The sequence below is a fragment of the Pteronotus mesoamericanus genome, unplaced genomic scaffold (genome assembly GCF_021234165.1).
Source record: "Pteronotus mesoamericanus isolate MK-2021 breed Mesoamerican mustached bat unplaced genomic scaffold, CSHL_Meso_final scaffold_21, whole genome shotgun sequence".
NCBI classification, from domain to species: Eukaryota; Metazoa; Chordata; class Mammalia; order Chiroptera; family Mormoopidae; genus Pteronotus; species Pteronotus mesoamericanus.
In genome coordinates this window covers 4,141,457-4,164,434 of record NW_026555310.1, presented here as the reverse complement: position 1 = coordinate 4,164,434, position 22,978 = coordinate 4,141,457, and the positions used below count along the sequence as shown (strand labels likewise).

The window sequence follows — 22,978 nt, the reverse complement described above, 5'->3', positions numbered from 1 at the left end:
ACCCCACAGGAAGCAAGTAGGACCTAACCTAAGAGCGACGCCACTAGTCAACTGCCCCCAAAACTGGTGATGGCTCCCGAACATGGTCGTGAAGAAAGAGTGCAGGCAGAGCTCCGGAAGCGAAAAGGAGTCGCAAGCAACTTTCACCTCCAACTCTACTAAATAAGCGTAACTCGCCATTCCAAGGGAACCCGGCACAAGATGGCGGTGCATCACGTGAGCAACGTGTTGACGTAGACGTAGTACGGCGGCCCTTACGGAGGCACCGCCTTAACCTCACCCCCCAAAGCTCGCTCAGTTTTGTCCCCCTCCCATCCCCGCCCCCGGCCTGGTGTAGATCATGCCGCCAGTGGCGGCCTTAACTGCCGAGGAAACGGTAGCCTAGGACAGTTGGCTGTTAAGTGACACTGACTGTCCCCGCCCCGCCAGACGCTAGAGAAAAAGGCACGTCCTCCACCGCGTGACGGGGTGGGGAAATAGGTAGTAAATTCGGAACCACCTGGGAGGGGGGAGTGGAAGTTCCCGCCCCGGAGAACGGCAAGGCGACAGCCACAGGTAAGCGGGGGACGGGGGTGGGGCGTGCTCCCGAGTCCCCGGGTAAGGGGAGGGTGCGGGGACGCGGCGCCGCGGGGACGCAGAGCCGGGTAGCACGCCGGGTGGGGGTCGCGCGCTGGCATGAGCGGTGGGGGAGGGGTGCGGAGTGCGTGCGGCGGAAGGGGGCGGGCTAGCCTGCTGTCCCCCGGCCGAGTGCGCTTCCGGTTTTCGCGGCTTGGCCGCGCTTTTCGCTTTAATTCTCAATCACCTTCTCTCCCGGTGTCCCCCAAATCAAAATAAAACCGAAGACCTCCTGCCGCGGTGTGGCTTTGGCCTCAGAAAGTGCCCCTCTGCGGCTCTAGGCTCTAGTGCCCTCGGTGGAAGGTCTTGTGGTTGGCGCGGGGGTGGGGGGGGTAGGGGCGGCGGCGTGGTCTGGGCTTCGCGCGTTGTCGGCAGAGCTAGGGGACCGGTTACCTCCTCCAGGGAGGGAGCCCACGGGAGCGACCAGGTGCCCTTGAGGTGCCAAGCCTTGGACGGGCTCGCCGGGCAGAGCAGCAACAACAGTTCATGAGCTTACGGTCGAGTAGGGAGACAGTAAAGTAATCACACAGACGCACGAAAGAGTAACGGAAAGATGCAGCGATGAGCGAGGAGGAGTGTGTGGAATGTCGCAAGCTCGTCTGTTTATCTCTGGACAGACGATCAAACCGAGGAGACTTTATTTGATTTTATTTCTCCTGTATTATAAAACTAAGCATGGTATTTCACAGCGTCAACTACGCCGTGGAGCACGCCGTATAATCACTTTAAAATTATTGTAGATGTTAGATAATGTGTACTTAGTTAGCTTTTGAGGAGCAATGGGCCTTTACGCTTCTGAGGCTTTTTCAGCATAGGTTTGGCAGGCGTCTTGGTCACAGTAGCCTCGTTTGTAGTAATAGTTTGTACACTGCAAAATGCACTTTTATCTTGAGAATTCTGTTACTAACGGAAATGCGCACTTTTATTAAAATACTATTTTTCCTATAGACTTTATAATGTGCAGTTATCCCAGTCTCAATAAGATTCAACTCTGTTGTCCTAAAGCTGAATGTGTTAGGCTCTATTATTTGTAGTTATAGTTTAAGGCAGCGATATTCACATCAGGTGCTGCAACAATCACTGACCTCTTTTTCCTCAGATTGTAAAATTTAAAAAGTGACAGCAGCCAACACAACAGTAGCCGTCTGGTGTGAATGAATCAAGATTATACCTTTTCTTTATTTTGGAGAGCAGGAGAAATACTGGTCTGTTGTTCCACTTATTTGTGCATTCATTGGTTGATTCTTATGTGTGCCCTGACGGGGATGGAACATGCAACTTCAACATGTCACGATGTCACTCTAACAAACTTAGCTTCCAGCCAGCGCTATACCAATTTTTTGTCAGATTGGCAAAAAATATATTTTTAGGTGTGCCGCAGAATTTTAGTAATTAGTTTATGTGTGCCATGAGATGAAAAAGGTTGAAAATCTTTTCTTGAAGCTTATGTTTTGGTCTTCCATACATCTTGCAATACTGATATATCACCAGTAGGCGGTAGCCCCGTCTAAAAGTGCCCTTTTTTTCTTTTTTCTTTTTTTAAATGTCATCCCCTTTATAATGAATTTCCAGCTGTAAAGTAGGGTGTTTTTTTGTGCCTTAATTGTCCTGGTTCTTTTTTAAATTTTATTTTATTTATTAATTGACTTTAGAGAGAGAAACATCGATTTGTTGTTCCACGTATTTGTGCATTCATTGGTTGATTCTTGCATGTGCCCTGACTGGGGTTTGAACCCACAGCCATAGCATATGGGGACCAAGGCTCTAACCAACTGAACTACTAGGCCAGGGCCCTGAGTTGTCTTGTTTCTAAAGCTGATTGTCTAAAGATATTTCTTTAATAATTATTTCTATCAGTTTTAAGTAGGTAAACCCAACTAAATACATTTATTTTATTCAGCAGTAATACGTATGTAAGGTATTAGTGTTATATTGGGAATAGGATGTGGTCTTTGACTTCCTGGAGCTTGCATTCTAGTGGAGACAGAAAGTAGGCAATTACAAGGGGGGATAAATGCTAATGGGAAAAAAACAATAAAACTATTTTTAAAAAGCAGGCAATTACAGTATTGTGATAGACATCATGAGAAGGGGAGGCATGTGCCATGGGTATGTTTACTGCCAGAGCTTCTAGATCAGTCTAGGAGAGTGCTAAAAGTTTGCCCTGAAGAATGCCTCATGGGAATAGGCCACATGAAAAGAAGGGGCATAATGTTTCTGGCAGAGGGAATAGCATGTGAAAGCCTGAAGATGAGAGAAAGCAAGGCAGGCACATTTGAAGATCTGAAAGAAGTTCAGTATGACTAATAGCAATTTTGAGAGGAGATGATGAATTCAGTTGCAGAAATGGTGAGCAAGAAACACCTTGACTTCAAGCTTATCACAGTTTATCAACAAGCTTTTCAACATCCCCTATAGGCAAGGCAATTAAGAACCTCTTCATCAGATAAAAATAATATACTGTATCTGTTGATGTTAATTACTGTAAACGTGAGGGGCTCTGCTGGGCACAGCATACGTTCACGCGATCCAAGCCCTGTCCTTAGGTGCCTTAAGACTAAGGGAAACAAACATGCCAATAAACACAGTTCAGAGTGTAAGCAACCTCCTTAGAAACATCTGTAAGGCACAATGGAAACATTAAGAAAGGAGGGATGTGGATCAATAGGGTAAGTAATGTTTTGGATGTAACTTGGAAACGGTAGAAGTTTATGAGGTGGACAGGTTGGGAATGTGAGGATATTCCCAGGAGAGAGGCAGTGCAGAATAAAAGAATATGGACTTTGGATTAAAACAATTCTGGCTTCAGGTCTTGAATTCACATCTTACTGTGAGATCCACAGTAAATGACAGTTTTCTTTGAGCCTCAATTTAGGGAACCCAGGAGATAATATATAAAAAAGCTCTTAATGTCTAGTACATGATATTCATCCCTTTGAAAGTTTTCTCGAAAGTACCAGGCCTTTACTTAAATTTCTCACTGTGTCTTCTTCACCCAGATCACAGCCTGCTGCTGTTGGGTTGGCCAAAAAGTTCGTTTGGTTTTTTCCTTACAGTGGCTCTCCTAGTGCTTAGTTGTCTTTAACTTCATTCAAAAACAATTTTGTTAGATTGTATTATGACAGCTGTCATATCAGTTTGCAATTAAAAATAAAACTTACCAAAATTGGTAAGTTTTAGTACAGCCATTTTAATATTGAAGATGAAAGAATTATACATTTTCTGCGTATTATGCTTTATCATTTCAAGCAAGATGAAAACACAATTGAAATGCAACTGAAAAAAAAAAAGATTTGTGCAGTGTATGAAGGAGGTGCTGTAACTGGTTGAATGTGTCAAAAGTGGTTTACAAAGTTTCTTGGTACTATTGACATTTTGGCCAATTTACTGTGGGGCTCTCTTATGCATTGGAAGATATTTAGCAGCACCCCTGGCCTCTACCCACTAGAAGCAAATAGTGGAAGATAGGTGACATACTCAAAATATCCAAATCAATAAAGTTATTGGTGAAAGTGAAAAATGTGTCTTTTATTTAATGGAAAAAACGTAACAGACTTTTTGGCCAGTATTTCTCAGCTCCCCAAGTTCATGGCACTTTTAAAACTGTTTCACTGCCTGCATTGTGATTCTGCCCTACTTGGGGTTGTCTCATGTTAAGCTTCCAGCTGCTGCCTGGGGTTGACTTGACTTAAGTGCGTTGGTACACGTGACATCTATTCTATTGAGCAAGTTTTTAACAGATTGTTTATCTTAACCTCAGTTTTAGGAATAATAGCAAAAAATAAATGAACATATAAAAGTTACATTCTGATAACATCATTAAAAATACAAAGTATGTATTGTTTAAAGTGAGATGAAACTATAAAGCTGTTTTCATTTTGGGGGTGGGGGAGCTGATTCCTCTTTTAAAAAACTATAGAAAATAGGTTATTTTCTTTTCCATAGGAAATATTGTTATTCAAAATGTTCTTTGCTGACTCTAGTAGCTTTTACTAGGAAATGTGTGTTGTTTTGTTGATCAGGCTAGTTTCAATTAGGTATAGGATTTCTGAGCGATATCGTTATGGGGGAAAAATCAGTGAGTCACAGTGGAACAGAAGAGTACCATTTCCAGTAATTTAACAAGGTTTTAAAAAATCTTTTATAGTTCCTTTTATTACTTAACAGTACATTTTTTTTTCCTTCTTTGTTCTATATTCTAACTTATGACTTCTTAAATGTTTAAAAGGGTACTTCACTAGAGATAGTGTGTAGAAAATATGTAATTCCATCTTTGGTGATATCATTTACTTTGTGGGATTACACTTGTATTAGTGTAGACGAAAAAATCCTAAGGAACGGACTGTTGTGTAGGCTTAAAAGCAGTTGAAGAAAGAACAAAGGAAATGGTAGGTGCATTTGTCAGAATTAAGAGTTTTAAAATAATCATAGTTAAGTCATATTGGAAAACTATTTGTATCAACATGATAGAAATAAAATGTATGTGAAGAAATAATATAGGCAGATAAGAAAAACACTAAAATCTGGTAGATGGATGGACAAACAATATGAAAAGTGAGCTCCCAGAACTAACGGAGAATTAAAGAAATGTAAAACAATACATCATTTTTCACCTGTCATTTTAGTAAAGACTTTTAAAAGTTCTTATTGCTTTCTTATGTGCTACTGGTGGACTATAATTCTTTCAGAAAGCCTCAAATAGTCATACTCCTGAATCAAGCAATTTTTTTTTGGAATATAGCCTATGGAAATAATTTAATTTCAGGAAAAGCTTTATGTACCAAAGATATTAACCACAGTATTGGTTTGGTTAAGAAAATAATAATTATGTACATTCACTGGGTGGAGTATTATGTAGCCATTAATATATTTATTTTCTGCAGAAAAGCTTTATTGTTTCCATTTGGTCCAGTGTATGTATGGGAGAGGCCTCCAGGGTGGTTAAAAGGATGCCTGGGGGTTTCAGGGGGAGGCTCAGGCAGAAGCCAAACATCAGGGATGCAGGGGACCCCTCAAAAGCCTCTGGGCTCCAGAGGCTCCTAGGTGCTTGAGGGTGAGCCTTTCAAGAGATACTTGCCCTGCCCAGCCTGGGGGGTGGCCAGTCTGTCGAGGTTAGTCAGGTGGTCTAACTGTGTTAATTTAAAACCTAGAAAATATTCTTGATAAATGGAAACATGATAAAAATGTGGAGATACAAAATTGTACATACAGTATATTTATGACTTTTAAAAAGTTGTGGAAAGAAGACAAAAGAAGTAGATAATATTGTAATTAAGATCTGTCATCCTTTTTTCTTTCTGTTACATACTTTCCATGTTAGGAAAAGAAAAGGCTAGTGACATGCTTGGGGAGGAGGGGTGGATTAAGACCACTTTATATTTGAGGTGACTTTATACTTTTTCTCAATGACTGGAAACAATAGCTTCAACCCAGATGTGACTCAATTTCTGTTTTCTGATCTCAAAAAAAAAAAAGGAAGAAAAAAATACATAGGCTTAAACTTCACAATTATGAAGTCACTGACGCTAAGGAGCAAGTGCCTAGTTTCTCTCTCTCTCTTTTAGAAAATGTAAAATTGTGGTAAAACACACATAACATAAAATTTATGCCTTGACTGGTGTGGCTCAGTTGGTTGGGCATCGTCACACAAAGCAAAAGGTTGCAGGTTCAATTCCAGTTGAGGCACATGCCTGGGTTGCAGATTCGGTCCCCAGTCAGGGCAGATACAAGAGGCAACCTATGAATGTTTCTCTCCATCTTTTCCTCCCTTTCCCCTCTCTAAAAAATAAATAAAATCTTTTTAAAAATTTACTATCTTAACCATTTTTAAGTACGCAGTTTACTAGCGTTTAGTACATCACATTGCTGTGCAGCCAGTTTACAGAACTTAACCACCACTGAACTTTGTTTTACGAGTTTGACTACTCTAGGTACCTTATATAAGTGAAATCATACAGTATTTTTTTTATGATTGACTTATTTCACTTACCTTAATGTTCCCATGTTGTAGCACGTGTCACTTGTCACAATTTCCTTCCTATTTAAGGCTGAATAACATTCCATTGTATCTATATATCACATTTTAAAAATTTATTGGGGTGACTTTGGTTAGTAAGATTATATAGGCTTCAAGCATACATCATTTCTGTGATACAAGATCTGTATGTTGCATTGTGTGCCCACCACCCAAAGTCAGATCATCTTCCATCACCATATATTTGGCCCACTTGACGCTCTCTACTCCCTCAACCCCCTTCCCTCTGGTAACCACCAAACTGTTGTCTCTGTGTGAGTTTCAGTTTTATGTCCCACATACAGTTCTTGTCTTTTTCTGTCTGGCTTATTTCAATTAGCATAATATTCTCATGATCCATCCATGTTGTTGCAAAATGCAGTATTTCATCTTTCCTTATGGCTGAGTGGTATTCCAGTGTGTATATGCACCACCTCTTTACGCACTCCTCTACCGAAAGACACTCTCATTGTTTCCGTGTCTTGGCCACCCTGAATAATGCTGCAGTGAATATAGGGGTGCATATAACTTTGTGAATAAATGTTTTCAAATTTTTCAGATTGATGCCTAGAAGAGAGGTTGCTGGTTCATATGGTAACTCTATTCTTCATTTTTTGAGGAACCACCATACTGTTTTCTGTAGGCTGTACCAGTTTATATTTCCACCAGCAGTGAATGAGGGTTCCTTTTTCTCCACAACCTAATACTTGTTTTTATTAATACTTGTTGATAATAGCCATTCTAGCAGGTGTAAGATGTTATCTCGTAGTTTTGATTTGCATTTCCCTTGTAGCTAGTGAAGTTGAGCATCTTTTCATATATCTGTTGGTCATTTGTATGTCTTCTGGGGAGAAGTGTCTGTTCAGGTCCTCTGCCCTTTTTTTAGTTGGATTGTTTGGTGTTGCGTTATATGAGTTTTTTATATATTTTGGGTATCAGCCCCTACTTGGAGCTCTTGTTTGCAAATGTCATCTCCCATTCAGTTGGTTGCCTTTTTGTTCTGTTGGCAGTTTCCTTTGCTGTGCAGAAGCTTCTTAGTCTGATATAGTCCCCATTCATTTATTTATTGTCTTTACTTCCCTTCCCTTTGGAGTCAAATTCATAAAATCTTCTCTAAGACCAAGGTCCATAAGTTTAGCATTTTTGTGTTCTTCTGTGTAATTTCTTGTTTCAGATTTTTATTTAGGTCTTTTCATTTGAATTAATTTTTTGTACATGGAGACAAAAGGTAGTCTAGTTTCATCCTTTTGCTTGTAGTTTTCCAGTTTTCCCAGCACCATTTATTGAAGAGGCTTTCTTTTCTCCACACATTTTGTTTATCCATACATCCATCGAGGAACATTTAGGTTGCTGCCACCTTTTGGTTGTGAATAATGCTCCTATGCATGTGGGTGTACAAATATTTCTTTGAGTTTTGTGGATACAGACCCAGAAGCAGCGTTGCTGGATCAAATAGTAATTCTATCTTTAATTTTTTGAGGAAACACAATACTGTTTTCCACAGAGGATGCACCTTTTACACTCACACTATGGTGCACAGGTGTTCCAATTTCTCCATCTCGTCACCAATACATATTTTCTTTTTTGGGGTTATATTAGCCATCCTAATGGATGTGAGGTGATATCTCATTGTAGTTTCCCTAATGTTAGTGATATTAAGAATCTTTTCATATGTTTGCTGGCCCTCTCTCTTGTTTTTAATGATGTCTTTGCACATAACCATAGGAACCTTAAATTCTACCCCCTTTTATTTTTACGAGTCTTTCAGAACAGTCCTCCTCCATTTGACGTATTCCATCTATGACGCATAACCCATTTATCTTATTCTTACCCAGCTTACATATACTTCAGTTGATTATCTGGATCATCTAGATTTTTTTAGAACCTCTTTAGGTATAGTTTTATTTATTTAGTTCAATTTTTACTCAAATTCTCTATCTAAAACTACATGTGCAATTAGAAACTTTTTCCTAGGCTAGAGAAAGGGATTCTGTGTCCACGGACAGGAAGACTGTCATACCTCTTGAGTAGGATAACATTTGAAAATTTAGTCCCAATAATTGATTTACATATGTGCCATTTATTAATTTAAACATATACACTTGGATTGAAATTCAAAATATTTAAAAGAATGCACAAGGAGAAATCTCTTTTCTACCTCTGTATTATAGCTACTTATTCTCTTTTTCTTTTTTTTTAAATAAGAGAAAGTTTATTTAACAAGTCACAGAGATAGAAAAAAATGAGCCATGGAAGAAGTGAGCCAGCTGGGCTAAGGGGGCTCAGAAAACAAAGTACGGAGGCAAAAGAATGACTCTTGGAGTTTAGGAAAAAGAAAGCAAAAGTACGCGCCTTGAGGGAAGAAAAAGGGGGAAGAACGGCGCAGGTGCTCCAGAAAGAGCTGCGCCCAAATTCACTTGAATGGAGGCAACCAAGTTATCAGTTTTCACACTACTATGCAGTATACTATACATATTCTGTAGTACTTCTTATTTACCATCTTTACCATTTTATAGTTAGATTACTGTACACCCAGAGCACAGTGGTGGCAGCATTGAATCTGGTTAAAATGAGTTCAGGTGACAATATAGAAAAGCTTTATCTTGTTCCTCTGAAAAACTATGCGTGTAGTTGAGGGAGTGTGAGAGGCAACCAACTGATGTTTCTCTCCCTCTCTTTCTCCCTGCCTGCCCTTCTCTATAAATAAATAAATAAAATGTTTTTTAAAAATTAAAAAGAAAAGAAATGTCTTCAGATTTCTTGAAAATGATTAGAAAGCATCTTTTAACTGACTTTTTTTCCCTTCCAGTTGATTATGGAAGATTCCCACAAGAGTAACACTTCAGACACAGCACCTCAACCTGCTTCAACAGTTCAGGGAGCTCATATTTCTCATATTGCTCAACAGGTAAGGCAAGGACAAGCCAGGATATTGAGCCAGTTAGGAATATTTTATATGCAGATTAATTGGTTGTTTCAGATCTCTAATTACTAATGTTTTTTAAAAAAACAAGGCAAAAAAAATTGAAATACGTGGAAGGTAGATTTTATTTAAATATTTTATCAGTATAATTCAGTTTTATTTCTTTTATACAAAGTATATTTAGTGTTGTTTTAATACCTGTATACTTTTCAAAAACTTGGAAGAAGTGGATTTTATTTTATGTGGTGCATCATTATTTAGATTGTTTTTCAGATTGATTTTGTTGCTCTGTAAGAAAAATGAAAAATTACTGACTTACTGCAATAACTGAAACAGACTGATAGTCTCAGGAACTAAATCATATTATTTTCTCTCTTTTAAATATATTTTATTAATTATGCTGTTGCAGTTGTCTGTTTTTCCCCCTTGGCCTCCCTCAATCCAGCAGCCTTCACTACCCCCACTCCCTCAGACAATACCCACTCCACTGTTCATGTCCACGGGTATGTAAGTTCTTTGGCTGCTCCATTTCCTATACTGTACTTTACATCCCCATGGCTGTTCTGTAGCCACCTATTTGTACTTCTTAATCCCCTCACCCCCTCACCCGTTCCCCCACACCCCCTCCCGTCTGGCAACCATCATAACGCTCTCCATATCCATGATTCTGTCTGTTCTTCTCATTGGCTTAGTGTGTTTTTTTAGATTCAATTGTTGACAGGTATGTATTTATTGCCATTTATTTGTTCATAGTTTTGATTTTCTTTCCTTAGATAAGTCCATAAAACATTTCATATACTAATGGTTTGGTGCTGATGAACTTCTTTGGTTTTTCTTGTCTGGGAAGCTCTATCTGCCCTTTGATTCTAAACGGTAGCTTTGGGAGATAGAGAACAGTCTTGGCTGTAGCTCTGTGCTTTTCATGACTTTGAATGTTTCTTGCCAATCCCTTCAAGCCTGCAAAGTTTATTTTGAGAAGTCAGCTGATAGTCTTTGGGAACTCCCCTGCAGGTAACTAACTTCTTTTTTCTTGCTGCTTTTAAGATTCTGTCTTTATCCTTAACCTTTGGCATTTTAATTATGCTATGTCTTGGAGTGGGCCTCTTTGCATCCTTCTTGTTTGGGACTCTTGGTGCTTCCTGGACTTGCATGTCTATTTCCTTCACCAGATTAGAGAAGTTTTCTTTCATTATTTTTTCAAATAGATTTCCAGTTTCTTTTTTTTTTTTTTTTTTTCCTTTATAGATTTATTTTTTTTTTTTATTTTTTTTAATTAATTTATTTCACTCTTCTTTTTTTTTCGCTCTTCCCCTGGTGTCCTGAGTCCCTTATGTCCTTCTTTTTTCTTAGTTTCTGCTCTTCCTCTTCTCCTTCTGACACCTCTATGATGCGAATGTTGGAACACCTGAAGCTGTCCCATGCTTATGCTATCCTCATTTTTTTTGGAGGGGGAGGGGGGATTCTTTTTCCCTCTTGTCCTGATTGGTATGTTCTAGGACCCCACAGGTTCCTCCAACGGACTCTGCTGTGTGAGACTGGAGGTTTCTCTCGCTGCTGCCACCCATACAGATTTTTAAAGCCAGAGGTTTTAAGGCTGTATTTCCCTGTGCTGGGACCCTGGGTTGTGTGGTCTGTCGTGCTCTCTAGTTGTTCCTCCTGGTTTACCCACACGCAAATGTGGGACCGCCCGGTCCACCAGGTGCTGCCTCGCCCACCTGGTGCTCCAACTGCATCCTTGCCACATGTCCTTTCCTCCTCGGCTCCCCCTCTCCACTCCTCCTACAAGTCTGGATGTATGTTTCTTCTTTAAGTCCTTAGTTGTCAGACATCCATACAGTTCAGTTTTCTGGCAGTTCTGGGTTTTTTGTGTTTTTAAATTGGTGGTTGTCCTTCTTTTCATTGTGTGAGGAAGCAAAAAATATCTACCTACACATCCCATCTTGGCCAGAAGTCCCATCTTTGCCTTATTCTGTTGGTTAGAAGCAAGCCACAGGTTCCTCCCACAACTCAAGGGGAAAGAATTACACAAAGACATGAACACCAGAAGGTAGGGATTATGGAGGCCACCTTAGAGTTTGCCTGCCAAAGCATACAAGCAGATTTGTCCAGTTGACAATAGAATATATATGGTCTGGAGTAAAGGGGAGAGGTCCAGATTAAAAATGCAAATTTAGGAGTTATGGATAAATAGGTGGCATTTAAACTCACGGGGATGATTTCTGGCTTTCGCCTAGGATGTAGAAAACAGTGTTGATCCCACCCTAATATAAGAAGAAGCTGAAATACAGAAAACCATAACTTCTCTCAACCCATCAGAAATGGTATTTGGGCATGGTTTACCCGTAGCAGAGGACAGGAAGAAGGCAGGGCTGTCATACAGGGGAAAAGAAGGATTTAGTTATATTTTTAATGAATTGCTAAAGTTTAAGTGTAAGCTAGCATGAGAATAGAACCCTAGGGAACTGCAGACACAAGGGTGGGTAACACCCACTTACAGCGTTTCCTCAAGTGAAACCAGAAAAGCATTTGTGCTGCCTGTCACTACCAGAACCAATAAGTAGAGACAAGGATTGAATCTTTATCGGCGTTTGATTCAGATGCTAGTGATCTGAGAAGAGGGCAGGTTATGTGCCCTCAAAGACCATCTAAACACCTCATCTCAAGCCAGCCTTTTTATAGAGAGAAGGAAAGAGTAGGTAAGAGGTTTGGGAAAAGGTTAATCAGATAAGATTTGCAGTCCTGCAGCAATTTTCATAGTGTTTCTTTATCTGCTGATTAACAATTCTTTACCTGAGTCCCTTTCTGGGGCACACTGGCTCAGGTTATCCTGGGGCACAAAGGTTGAATTGCTCGTGGACCTCCTGGAGTCTTGTAAGTCTTGGATTCCAGTTCTTGGAACAAAACTTTTCCACATGCATAAATCACTTCAGCCTATCAACTGTGACTGAAAGTAAAATCTTTAAGTCCTGAGTTCCCCTGTCACAAGGACCTTCTTCATCAGTTGTTCATGAAAAAGATTGGTAGAAGCAAGGAAGACCAGGGGAAGCTTTGTAGGGGGTCCTGGCTTGCCTGGACCCTTTCTCCTTATGGAAAGCAGCTTTAAGCTGCTGAGGGAAAGGAGTAAATCCCATTTTACTCCCAAACTGTGGCTGGCGCATGTGAAAGGAAAAATAAAACCCATAAACCCTGAGGGCAGGAAACTGTCCTAGGTTCAGACCATTAATATTCCTACTCCAGGGAGAGGCCCACCCACTGAGACCCAGGGATGTATGGCATGAAACTGGGTTCAGGATATCAGAGCACCTTCCCCCTGCTAGCAAGTAAATCAACAGCAGTTTACCCTTGGAGGGACAAGAGTATGAAGAGAGCCTCTGGGGAAAGTACATGGAGAAAGCCTAAAGCTGAGGGTAGAATAAGAACATTGAGAAAAATCTCTTGCATGCTGGCACCCACTCTAAGCAGTAGGTAGGTCACAGTAGAGGAATTTGAAGCTGGTAGTGCACTTAATCATAATAAGAAAACCCAAACCCAGCCTCAATTCCTGAATAGATTGACTCAGTTCCTGCTGCCTTCTAACCCCCTCCCAACCAACAGCTAGTAGAAGAGCTCTGGTGGGGTTGCTCAGTTGGTGGTAGTGTTGTCCCATGCACCAGTAGGTTGCAGGTTTGATCCCCAGTCAGGACACATACAGGAGGCAACGCATCGATGTTCCTCTCTCACATTGATATTTCTCTTCCTCTCTCTCCTCCATTCCCATCCTCTCTATCTAAGATTAGTGAAGGTATCCTTGGGTGAGGATTAAAAAAAGAAAGAGGTATGCCCATTTTCAAGCATAAATACTATTTCTTTATACTGTATTATAATGATATCCACCATTCTTGTGAAAATTATGAAATGTACAAAAAACAAAAAGAACTAAAAACCTATAAATTCAGAATGACCCATTTGTTAGAACTATCAGAAAGTGAATTTAAAATAACAATGAATAACATATAAAGGTGGAAAAGATGGACAGCAGGTATGAGCAGGTAATAAATTTCAGCAGAGGAATGGGACCATATGAAAGAGTTTAATGGAAATGCCAGAAATAAAAATTGAGACATAGATGGAGTATGTTCAGGGGCTTATTAGTAGACCTAAGCTAAGGAAAGAATTGATGAACTTCAGGATAGTTCGACAGAAATTTATCGAAACTTAAAAAAAAGTGGGGAGAACAACAGAGCATCCAAGGGCTTTGGGACAATATATATTTAAGGTAAGTGTAATTAAAATCATGGGACTAGATGAGATTACTGTGGGCTGAGTAGTGTTAGAGAGAAGGTCAGTAGATTTCACTCTGGGGTTAAATTTGGAGTTTGAGGAGATTAAATGAAGATGATCAGTGAAGTAAGAAGAAAATCAAGGGAAATTGGGATCTTGGAAATTAAGAATAAGATGATGGTCAACTGTGTAAAATGCTGCTGGTAGGTCAAATGAGGAGTAAAAATTATCTGTTACACAGTTGATCCTCATTATTCAAGGATTCTGTATTTGCAAATTTGCCTACTTGATAAAATTATTTGTAACCCCAAAATCAATACTCAAAGTACTTTTGTGGTCATTAGCAGAGATATACAGAGTGGTGAGAAATTTGAATCACTTGAGACATACCTTCCCAACTGATGTTGAAAAGACAGTGCTCTGTCTTATTTAAGCTCTCATTCTGTAAACAATTCTTTGTATGGACTTACAGTCAAGATGGAGGCATAGGTAGACATGCTTTGCCTCCTCACACAACCATAGAAAGAATTACAACTAGATCTCAAAACAAATAACACCCATAAGTGTCAGAAAATCGAACCGTATGGAAGTCCAACATCCAAGGATTTAAAGAGCCACATTCATCCAGATGAGTAGGGGGGCGGAGTCACAGAGACAGGCAGAGGGGCAACGGAACAGATGATCCCACATTTATGTATGGTAGATAAAAATCCAGAGGGATAGAGGGATACCTTGGTAGTGAGTGATGCCAGCCCCAGGCCAGACAGCACAGTCCAGGGTCCCAGCACCAGAAAGATAAATCCCCGTAACTTCTGGCTGTAAAAACCAGTGAGGATTAGGATGGTGGAAGAAACTGCGGGGACCACTTAAAGGGCCCGCACGGACTTAGAATATACGCAAACATACCCACTCTGTGATTCACCACCAGAACAACAACTGGAAAGGGATCAGTCACATATGGGAAGTGGATGAAGTGACTGGAAATTGGGTGAATGCCGGGCAACCCTCCAGAAGCCAGGCAGCAGCATTGGCCTCTTCTTGAGCCGTCCCTGACACAGAGCCACAAAGTGATGAAGCAGATTATCCCACCCTGGCAATTACCTAAGGCTACGCCCCACACAGTTTACAGGTGCTTTTTCTACAACAGACCATGCTACCAAGACATGGTGTCAAAGCAGCTCTACCTAATACACAGAAACAAACACAGCAAGGCTGCCAAATTGAGGACACAAAGAACTATGGCCCAAATGAAAGAACAGAACAAAACCCCAGAAAAGGAACTAAACAAAATGGAGGTAACCAACCTATCAGATGCATAGTTCAAAATACCTGTGATCAGGATGCTCAAAGAACTCACTGAATATGGCAAAAACATGAAGAAACGAAGGTTACACTAAGTGAAATAAAGAAAAAATCTATCCATCAGTGGAAGGGAAGAAGTCACGATTCAAATCAACAATTTGGAACATAAAGAGGAAATAAACTTTGAACCAGAAAGCAAGAAGAAAAAAGAATTCAAAGAAATGAAGGTACTATAAGGACACACTGGAACATCTCCAGCGTACCAACATCCAAATCATAAAGATACCAGAAAGGAGAAGAGAAAGAGCAAGATATTGAAAACTTTCCTGAAAAAATAATCAAAGAAAACTTCCTTAATTTAATGAAGGAAATGGACTTACAAGTCCATGAAGTAGAGAGTCCCAGACAAGTGGGACCCGAAGAGGACCACACCAAGACACATCATAATTAAAATGCCAAAGGTGTAAGATAAAGAGAGAATCTAAAAAAAGCAGTTACCTTTAAAGGAGTTCCCATAAGACGGTCATCTGATTTCTCAAAAGAAACGTTGCAAGCAAGAAAGATTCAAAGTGATGAAAAGCAAGGACCTGCAACCTAGATTGCTTTACTAAGCAAAGCTATCATTTAGAATGGAAGGGCAGATAAAGTGCTTTCCAGACAAGGTAAAGCTGAAGGAGTTCATCATCACCAAGCTATTATTGCATGGGATGTTAAAGTGAATTACTTAAGAAAAAGAAGATAAAAGCTATGAACATTAAAATGGCAACAAATTAACACCTATCAACAACTGAATCTACAAAACAAACTAAGCAAATAACCAGAACAGGAACAGAATCATAGATAAGGAGATCATTTGGAGGGAATGGGGTAAAGATGCAGAGATTAAGAAGCATAATTGGCAGGTACAAAATAGGAGGATGTTAAAAATAGTATAGAAAATGGAGAAGCCAAAAAACTTACATGCACGACCTCTGAACGTGAGCTAAGGTGGGGAGGATTGCTGGAGGGAAGGAGGTGCTGGGTGGAGGGGGCCAAAGAGAGAAAAATTGGTACAACGGTAATAGCATAGTCAAAATATTTTTTTTAAAAAAACAATTCTTTTTGTGTTCTAGTTAGTGTCATGATTTTTGCATTTTTATGCTTTTTCTTGGTGATTTTGCTCTTTAAAATGACCTCCAAGCATAGCACTGAAGTGTTGTCTAAGTGCAAGTCGGCTATGATGTACGTTATGGGGAAAATACATGTGACTTTCATTCAGGCATGAGCTACAGTGCCGTTGACCATGAGTTCAGTGCTAATGAATTATCAATGTATGTATATAAGGTGTCTTCAAACAGAAACACACATAAAACAAGGTTATATATTGATCAGTTGATGAAAATGTGCCCAGAGGTTTGCAGGGATCTTACCCTCTATTTTCCCTGAGAGCATTGGTTCAGAATTTGTCAGTTCAGTGTACAAGGTGATTTTATGGAGCATAACTACCACAGATAACAAGAACGGATACTATCTGACAACATGTAATTAATTGAAAACCTTGACAAGAGCTATTTTAGTGTGAGTGGGGATAAAAATCTAATTGGAACTGAGAGAGCCTAGAAAAAGAGGGGGGAGAAAATGAGTAGACAAGCTCATTGACCACAAAATGGATAGACAGTCCCTTCTACAAGCTTTCCTGCAAAGTGGAGCTAAAAAGTGAAGTTGCTAAGGAGGGTTGTAGGTTACAGAAGTTTTATTTTTATTAGTACTTTTTAAGATGGGAGGAATTAGCAGCATGTTTGTATACCAATGGGAATGATAAAAGGGGGAAATTTAATGATACAGGAGAGAGAGGACAATCCTGTGATGATGTCGTAGAGCAGGGGAAGAGATGAGAATTAGTCTACAATAGAAAAATTTGTTTTATAAGCACAGGTACCTCATAATAAGGTAGACACAGATTAGGCATGTAGATTCGAGGTGAGATATCCTTAAGTTTTATTTTGATAATGTCTTTGCTTTTCAGTGAAATAAAATGCTTTGAGAAGATAGGGAGGAAGGAGAAAGGATAAAATAGTCTGCTGAGAGACAGAAGCAGATTAGGGATATGTCGTAGGATTACTAGAGAGCATTAACAGTAACTTGAGGTTACTGACCATGGATTTAAAGATTTTATGTATTTTAGAGAGAGAGGAGGAAGAAAGAGAAGGAGAAAAACCTTGACTGGCTGCCTCCTGCATGCCCTCAACTAAGGACTTTTCTCACGCAACCCAGGCATGTGCTGTGACTGGGAATCAAACTGGCGACCTTTCGGTTTGCAAGCTGGCACTTAGTCCACTGAGCCACACTAGTCATGGCTGATCATGGATTTAAAGTGAGATTATTAAATTGAGTGTGTTTTTCTCCAGTCAGATTCAGATATTGTACTTGCATACCTGTTACAGGCATTGAGTAGGTGAGTTAATAGGATTGTTGTTTAGTCAAAGGACTACGGTGAAGCAGGAAAATACAGGACATTAGAGGTGTGTGAGATACAATGCTGGACCTTGAAATTTTAAGCTGTATAAGGAAGGAAGTGGAGACTTCTTGGGGTCAAGAGCAGGAAAAAGATAGTAAACTCAATGGATTATAGGTTCTTATGGAGTTGAAGAGTTCTTGAGAGTCCTATTAGTGGAGGTAGTGAGTTGGAAGTAAGTGGTACTCAGAGAGAGGAATACTTGAATTTGAGATTATGGAGGGTTGTATTTATTGGTGATGATGAGGTTTAAGTAAGTGGTTCTCAACTGGAGTGGTATTACTCCCCCACTGAGATGTCGAAATTTGTCGGGATGGGGGTGGGTTGCCACTGGCATTTAATTGGACAGGGGCCAGAGATGCTAGAAGTTTTGCGTGAGCAGGGTATCCCTGCACATGGAAGAATGGTTTCTAAACAGACATTTCCCAAGTTAGAAATCCAACATAAAATATGACAATGGGAGTGGATGGCTGAGGAGGGTGGAAGACAGGGCTCTGGAGGAGAGGAATGAAAAACAGAGGCTTGGGCATGGAAGGTTACTGGATATTGCATATTGAGATCACCACAAATTGTATCAGGAGTAGTGTTGGAGAGAACAGAGTGATTAGTGTGTTGAAGTCTTAAAGAAATTGAGGGCACATGACCACTACACAGACAGTCTGCTGCTGTGAGTCTCAAAGTTTGGAGTTTTCTGGAAGGAAGTTGAATGGACAGTTTTCTGAAAGTAGCAAGGAAAAGCAAAGGAAACACCCCACCCCCCGCTGTGTGTAGGGTCATGGTAGGGAAGTGCAAGGGAGAGCTATAGCCGAGGCAGTGTTCTTCAGAAGAGAGCTGAAGTTCAATTATGGCAGGAAGGGAAGGGGGAGAACTCAGTACTTGTTAAATTTCATTTAATTACAAAGTATATGGAGATGGAGAGGCAGCTTTGCTCTGTGGAAAGAATAGTGGATGCAGTCAGACCTGGTCCTAGTTTTGTTGCTTAGTAACTTTGGAACATTGACTAAGTCACTTAACTTGCTTGGACTTGATGTTCATCATCTGGAAGTTAAGGGCAGGAGGCTTGGTGAACTCGTAAGGTTTTTTCCAGCTCATAACTTCCAGTAATTCTCATGCTGTAAAGAAATTTTTATACTTTAACCATGTGTGAGTGGGGAAAATGATGATAGTACCGGCTAACATTTACTGAGTGTTCGTGGTGTGCTAGGTGCATTTCTAAGCATTTTACATATTTTTAATGCCTTCAAACCTCATATCAACCTACCTTGCCTTCCTTTTATAATTCCCATTTTAGAAGTCACACACCAGTAAGTAAGGCCAGAGACATGATTTAAATTCTTCAGTTTGACTGGAATTTAAACAGTTTGGGTATCCAAGGAAGCAGACTATGAGACGGAGATTAGCACACAGGTTTATTAGGGAGTCCTCAACAGATAACTATCCACTTTCGGAAGGGAAAGAAAGGAAGGGAAGAAAGCAGGATTTAGCAGAGGGAGAATTTGGACTGTCATTCAGTCTCAATGAATAGAGCACTTTGAAGCTGAACTAGTTCTAAAGAATTGGGGAAAGGGACCAGCCAGGCCTTTGTATCCCTGCATGGCACCAAGTTATTGGATCTCAGGGAGGGAGTGTGTGCATCCTCAAGCAAGGTGACTCTCATCGCCCAGGGCAGCCCGGAAGAGAACTGGCAGCTGAGCACTCTGCCAGCGGCTGTCCTGCAGCAGCTGCAGAGTAAGTCTAACTAGCAAAAGGGGATCTGGGAGTTACCTCACAGTGTCTAGGACAGCACCGGAGTCTGTAATCACTGCAGTCCTTTACTGCCTCCAGGAAGAGGATGAGGATAAATGAGATTATTTGAAGAAAGTACAGATAGGCTTGGCTCCAATACCCATTTATAACAGATTGATCTTCATTCCATTCATATTTTTGATGTGAGAATTTAACCCAAGGTTTGTCCAGGGATATGCTGAGAATGTGAGTGTGGGCAACAGAGCTATTGGTAACCCTTTCTTGCCTAGAGATTCTCTGTCTTAACATCTTCAATGTTCTTGGTCATCTGGGTTTTACTTTTGGTAGAGAGAGGTCCTCCTATAGAGTGAGTTATAAAGCTAGGTGAATTTATTTGGATGTTGCCAGCAGGATGGTATGGGGGAATAGAAGAATAATTTTTCTTATTTGCTTAACAAGGTCTTTCACAGAACCAGGAGTTTTAAATTTTGATTAGGTTCAATTTATCAGTTTTTCTTTTTATGGATTTTTAGTATCTCAGAATTCTTTGTCTCAGAGGTTTTTTTCCCTGAATTTCAGGGATTTTTTTCCCTAAAAGTGTTACAGTTTTATATTTTACATTTAAATCCATGATTCATTTTAAGTAAACTTATCTTTTTAGGTCATTCTTTTAAGTGTATTTTATTGATTATGCTATTATAGTTGTCCTATTATTTTCTCCCCTTTATTCCCCTCCACCCTGCACCACCCCCTAACATTACCCCGGCTTAGTTGACGTCCATGGGTCGTACATATAAGTTCTTTGGTTTCTCCATTTCCTATACTATTCTTGACCGCCACCTGTCTATTTTGTACCTACCAATTATGCTTCTTAACCCCTGTACCTTTCTCCCACTTCTTTCAGCTCCCCACTGATAACCCTCCTTGTAATCTCCATTTCTGTGATTCTCTTCCTGTTCTAGTTGTTCGCTTAGTTTTTGCTATTCTGTAGCCACCTATTTGTACTTCTTAATCCCCTCACCCCCTCACCCGTTCCCCCACACCCCCTCCCGTCTGGCAGCCATCATAACGCTCTCCATATCCATGATTCTGTCTGTTCTTCTCATTGGCTTAGTGTGTTTTTTTAGATTCAATTGTTGACAGGTATGTATTTATTGCCATTTATTTGTTCATAGTTTTGATTTTCTTTCCTTAGATAAGTCCATAAAACATTTCATATACTAATGGTTTGGTGCTGATGAACTTCTTTGGTTTTTCTTGTCTGGGAAGCTCTATCTGCCCTTTGATTCTAAATGGTAGCTTTGGGAGATAGAGAACAGTCTTGGCTGTAGCTCTGTGCTTTTCATGACTTTGAATGTTTCTTGCCAATCCCTTCAAGCCTGCAAAGTTTATTTTGAGAAGTCAGCTGATAGTCTTTGGGAACTCCCCTGCAGGTAACTAACTTCTTTTTTCTTGCTGCTTTTAAGATTCTGTCTTTATCCTTAACCTTTGGCATTTTAATTATGCTATGTCTTGGAGTGGGCCTCTTTGCATCCTTCTTGTTTGGGACTCTTGGTGCTTCCTGGACTTGCATGTCTATTTCCTTCACCAAATTAGGGAAGTTTTCTTCCATCATTTTTTCATAAACATTTCCAGTTTCTTGCTCTTTCTCTTTTCCTTCTGGCACCCCTGTGATGAGAATGTTGGAACGTTTGAAGTTGTACCAGAGGCTTATTATACTATCCTCTTTGGTTTTGGATTCTTTTTTCTTTTATTGTTCTGCTTGGTTTTTTGCTTCCTTATGTTCCAAATCATTGATTTGATTCTCAGCTTTATTCACTCTACTGTTGTTTCCTTGAAATTGTTCTTTATTTTTAGTTTAGTGTATCCTTCATTTTGACAATCTCTTTTATGCTGTTGAGGTCCTCACTAAGTTCCTTGAGCATCCTTATAAGCAGTGTTTTGAACTCTGCACCTGATAGATTGTTTATCTCCATTTGTTTTACTCTTTTTTCTGGAGTTTTGATCTGTTCTTTTGTTTGGGCCATGGTTCTTTGTTTCTTCATTTTAGCAGCTTCCCTATGTTTGTTTCTGTGTATTAGGTAGAGCTGCTATGATTCCCTGTCTTGGTAGCATAGCCTAACATAGGGTCCAGCGGCACAGCCCCCCCCCATCACACAAGCAGGGTACTCAAGTTGTGCCTTGGTGTGGGCTGAGTACACCCTCCTCTTGTAGTTGAGCCTTGATTGCTTTTGGGAGGTCAATGAAAGGGATTTACCCAGGCCAGTCAGTTGCAAGAATTAGCTGTGATTACTGACCACCAACCTCCTCCCTCCCTAGATAATTAGGCTGTGCAGGGGCAAGATGGTGGTACTACAACATGGTCTGTAGCTGTCCACAGGGTGTATAGGCCCTGGGGTTTCCTAGATGGTAGAGGCCAAGGTCGCCTTCATCTGTGTTTTGCCCAGGGCCACCCTGCCTGAGCTATAGAGCAGTCTGCAAATGGCTGCTACTTGTGCTGGGCCTGGAGATTCCTGGGTGGAGTTAAGCTGTAATTCTAGGCTGGCTGCAGTTAGTGCCAGGCCTTGGACCATTTAGCAAGAGATTATAGGGGCTGGGAGCTCACTGAAGCCAGCGAAACTTGAGCCAAGACCGGTCATTTATATGGAAAGGCTACTGTTAACAGCTTTATGTTGGGTGGGACGGAGCTTCAGGGGATCTCCAGGGAGGGGCAAACGGTGTTAGTCAGGTTGCTGGAGTCTCAGATATGACACCCACCTGCAGCAGGCTCTGTGGCCCTGCCCTCCTTTCTCTCCAGGAGAAAACTGTCCCCCAACTCTCACCTTGATACCAGCCACTTCAGTCCCTCCATGTATGTCACTGGTGCCTTTCAAGCTGCTACTGCAGTGCTGGAGCTCAGAGGGGGTGAGTCTGAGTAAGTTCCTGTGTGGGTTCTTTAAGAGGAACTGCTTGGGACTCCAGAAGTTTCTTCCACTGACTCAATCCCTGCTGGTTTTTGCAGGCAGAAGTTATGGGGACTTATCTTCCTGGCACTGGTATCCAGGGCTGGGGTGTGTGGTGTGGGGCTGGGGCTCCTCACTCTCAAGATACCCCTCCCAGATTTTTATCCACCACACGTGTTTGTGCAACCAGCCCACTCCATGTCTCTGCCCCTCTTACTAGTCTGGATTGATGTGGTTTCTTTAATTCTCTAGTTGTCAGACTTCCATTCAACTTGATTTCCACCATTTCTGAGTGATGGTGGTTCTATAATTTAGTTGTAATTTTGGTGTGGTTGTGCAAGAAGGCGAGCCGTGTCTGCCCACTCTGCCATCTTGACTGGAAATCAAAATGCACTTTTAATATAAATACTTAGATTTAAAAATTGAAGGAGTGGTGAAAGATAATACAAACAATTCAGGAACGCTGGAGTAGCTATATTAATTTTGGACAATGTATCCATTGATGTCAATGGGGTGTTACAGTCTCCTCCTATAACTGTAGGTCATCTCTCCCTTTGTGTCCATCAATATTTGCTTCATATATTTAGGTGTTCCTATGTTGGTGAATAAATGTTTACAAAGGTTATCTTGTTGGGTTGATCCGTTTATCATTATGAAATGTCCTCATTTGTCTCTCATTATAGCCTTTGTTTTAAAGTTTATTT

The 22,978-nt window shown here is 40.6% G+C and overlaps 1 protein-coding gene across 4 annotated transcripts in view; it reads left to right on the top strand.

Annotated features, from left to right (window-relative positions):
• The first annotated feature begins 308 nt into the window (after positions 1–308).
• Positions 309–22,978, top strand: part of ATF1 (activating transcription factor 1) — a 62,432-nt gene continuing 39,762 nt past the window's right edge. For all 4 annotated transcript variants that reach the window (XM_054591114.1, XM_054591113.1, XM_054591111.1 and 1 more), the window contains exons 1-2: positions 309–555; positions 9,438–9,536. In XM_054591114.1, the coding sequence (XP_054447089.1) occupies positions 9,444–9,536 (93 nt within the window). In that variant the 5' untranslated portion in view covers positions 309–555; positions 9,438–9,443. The remainder of the gene's footprint in view (positions 556–9,437; positions 9,537–22,978) is intronic.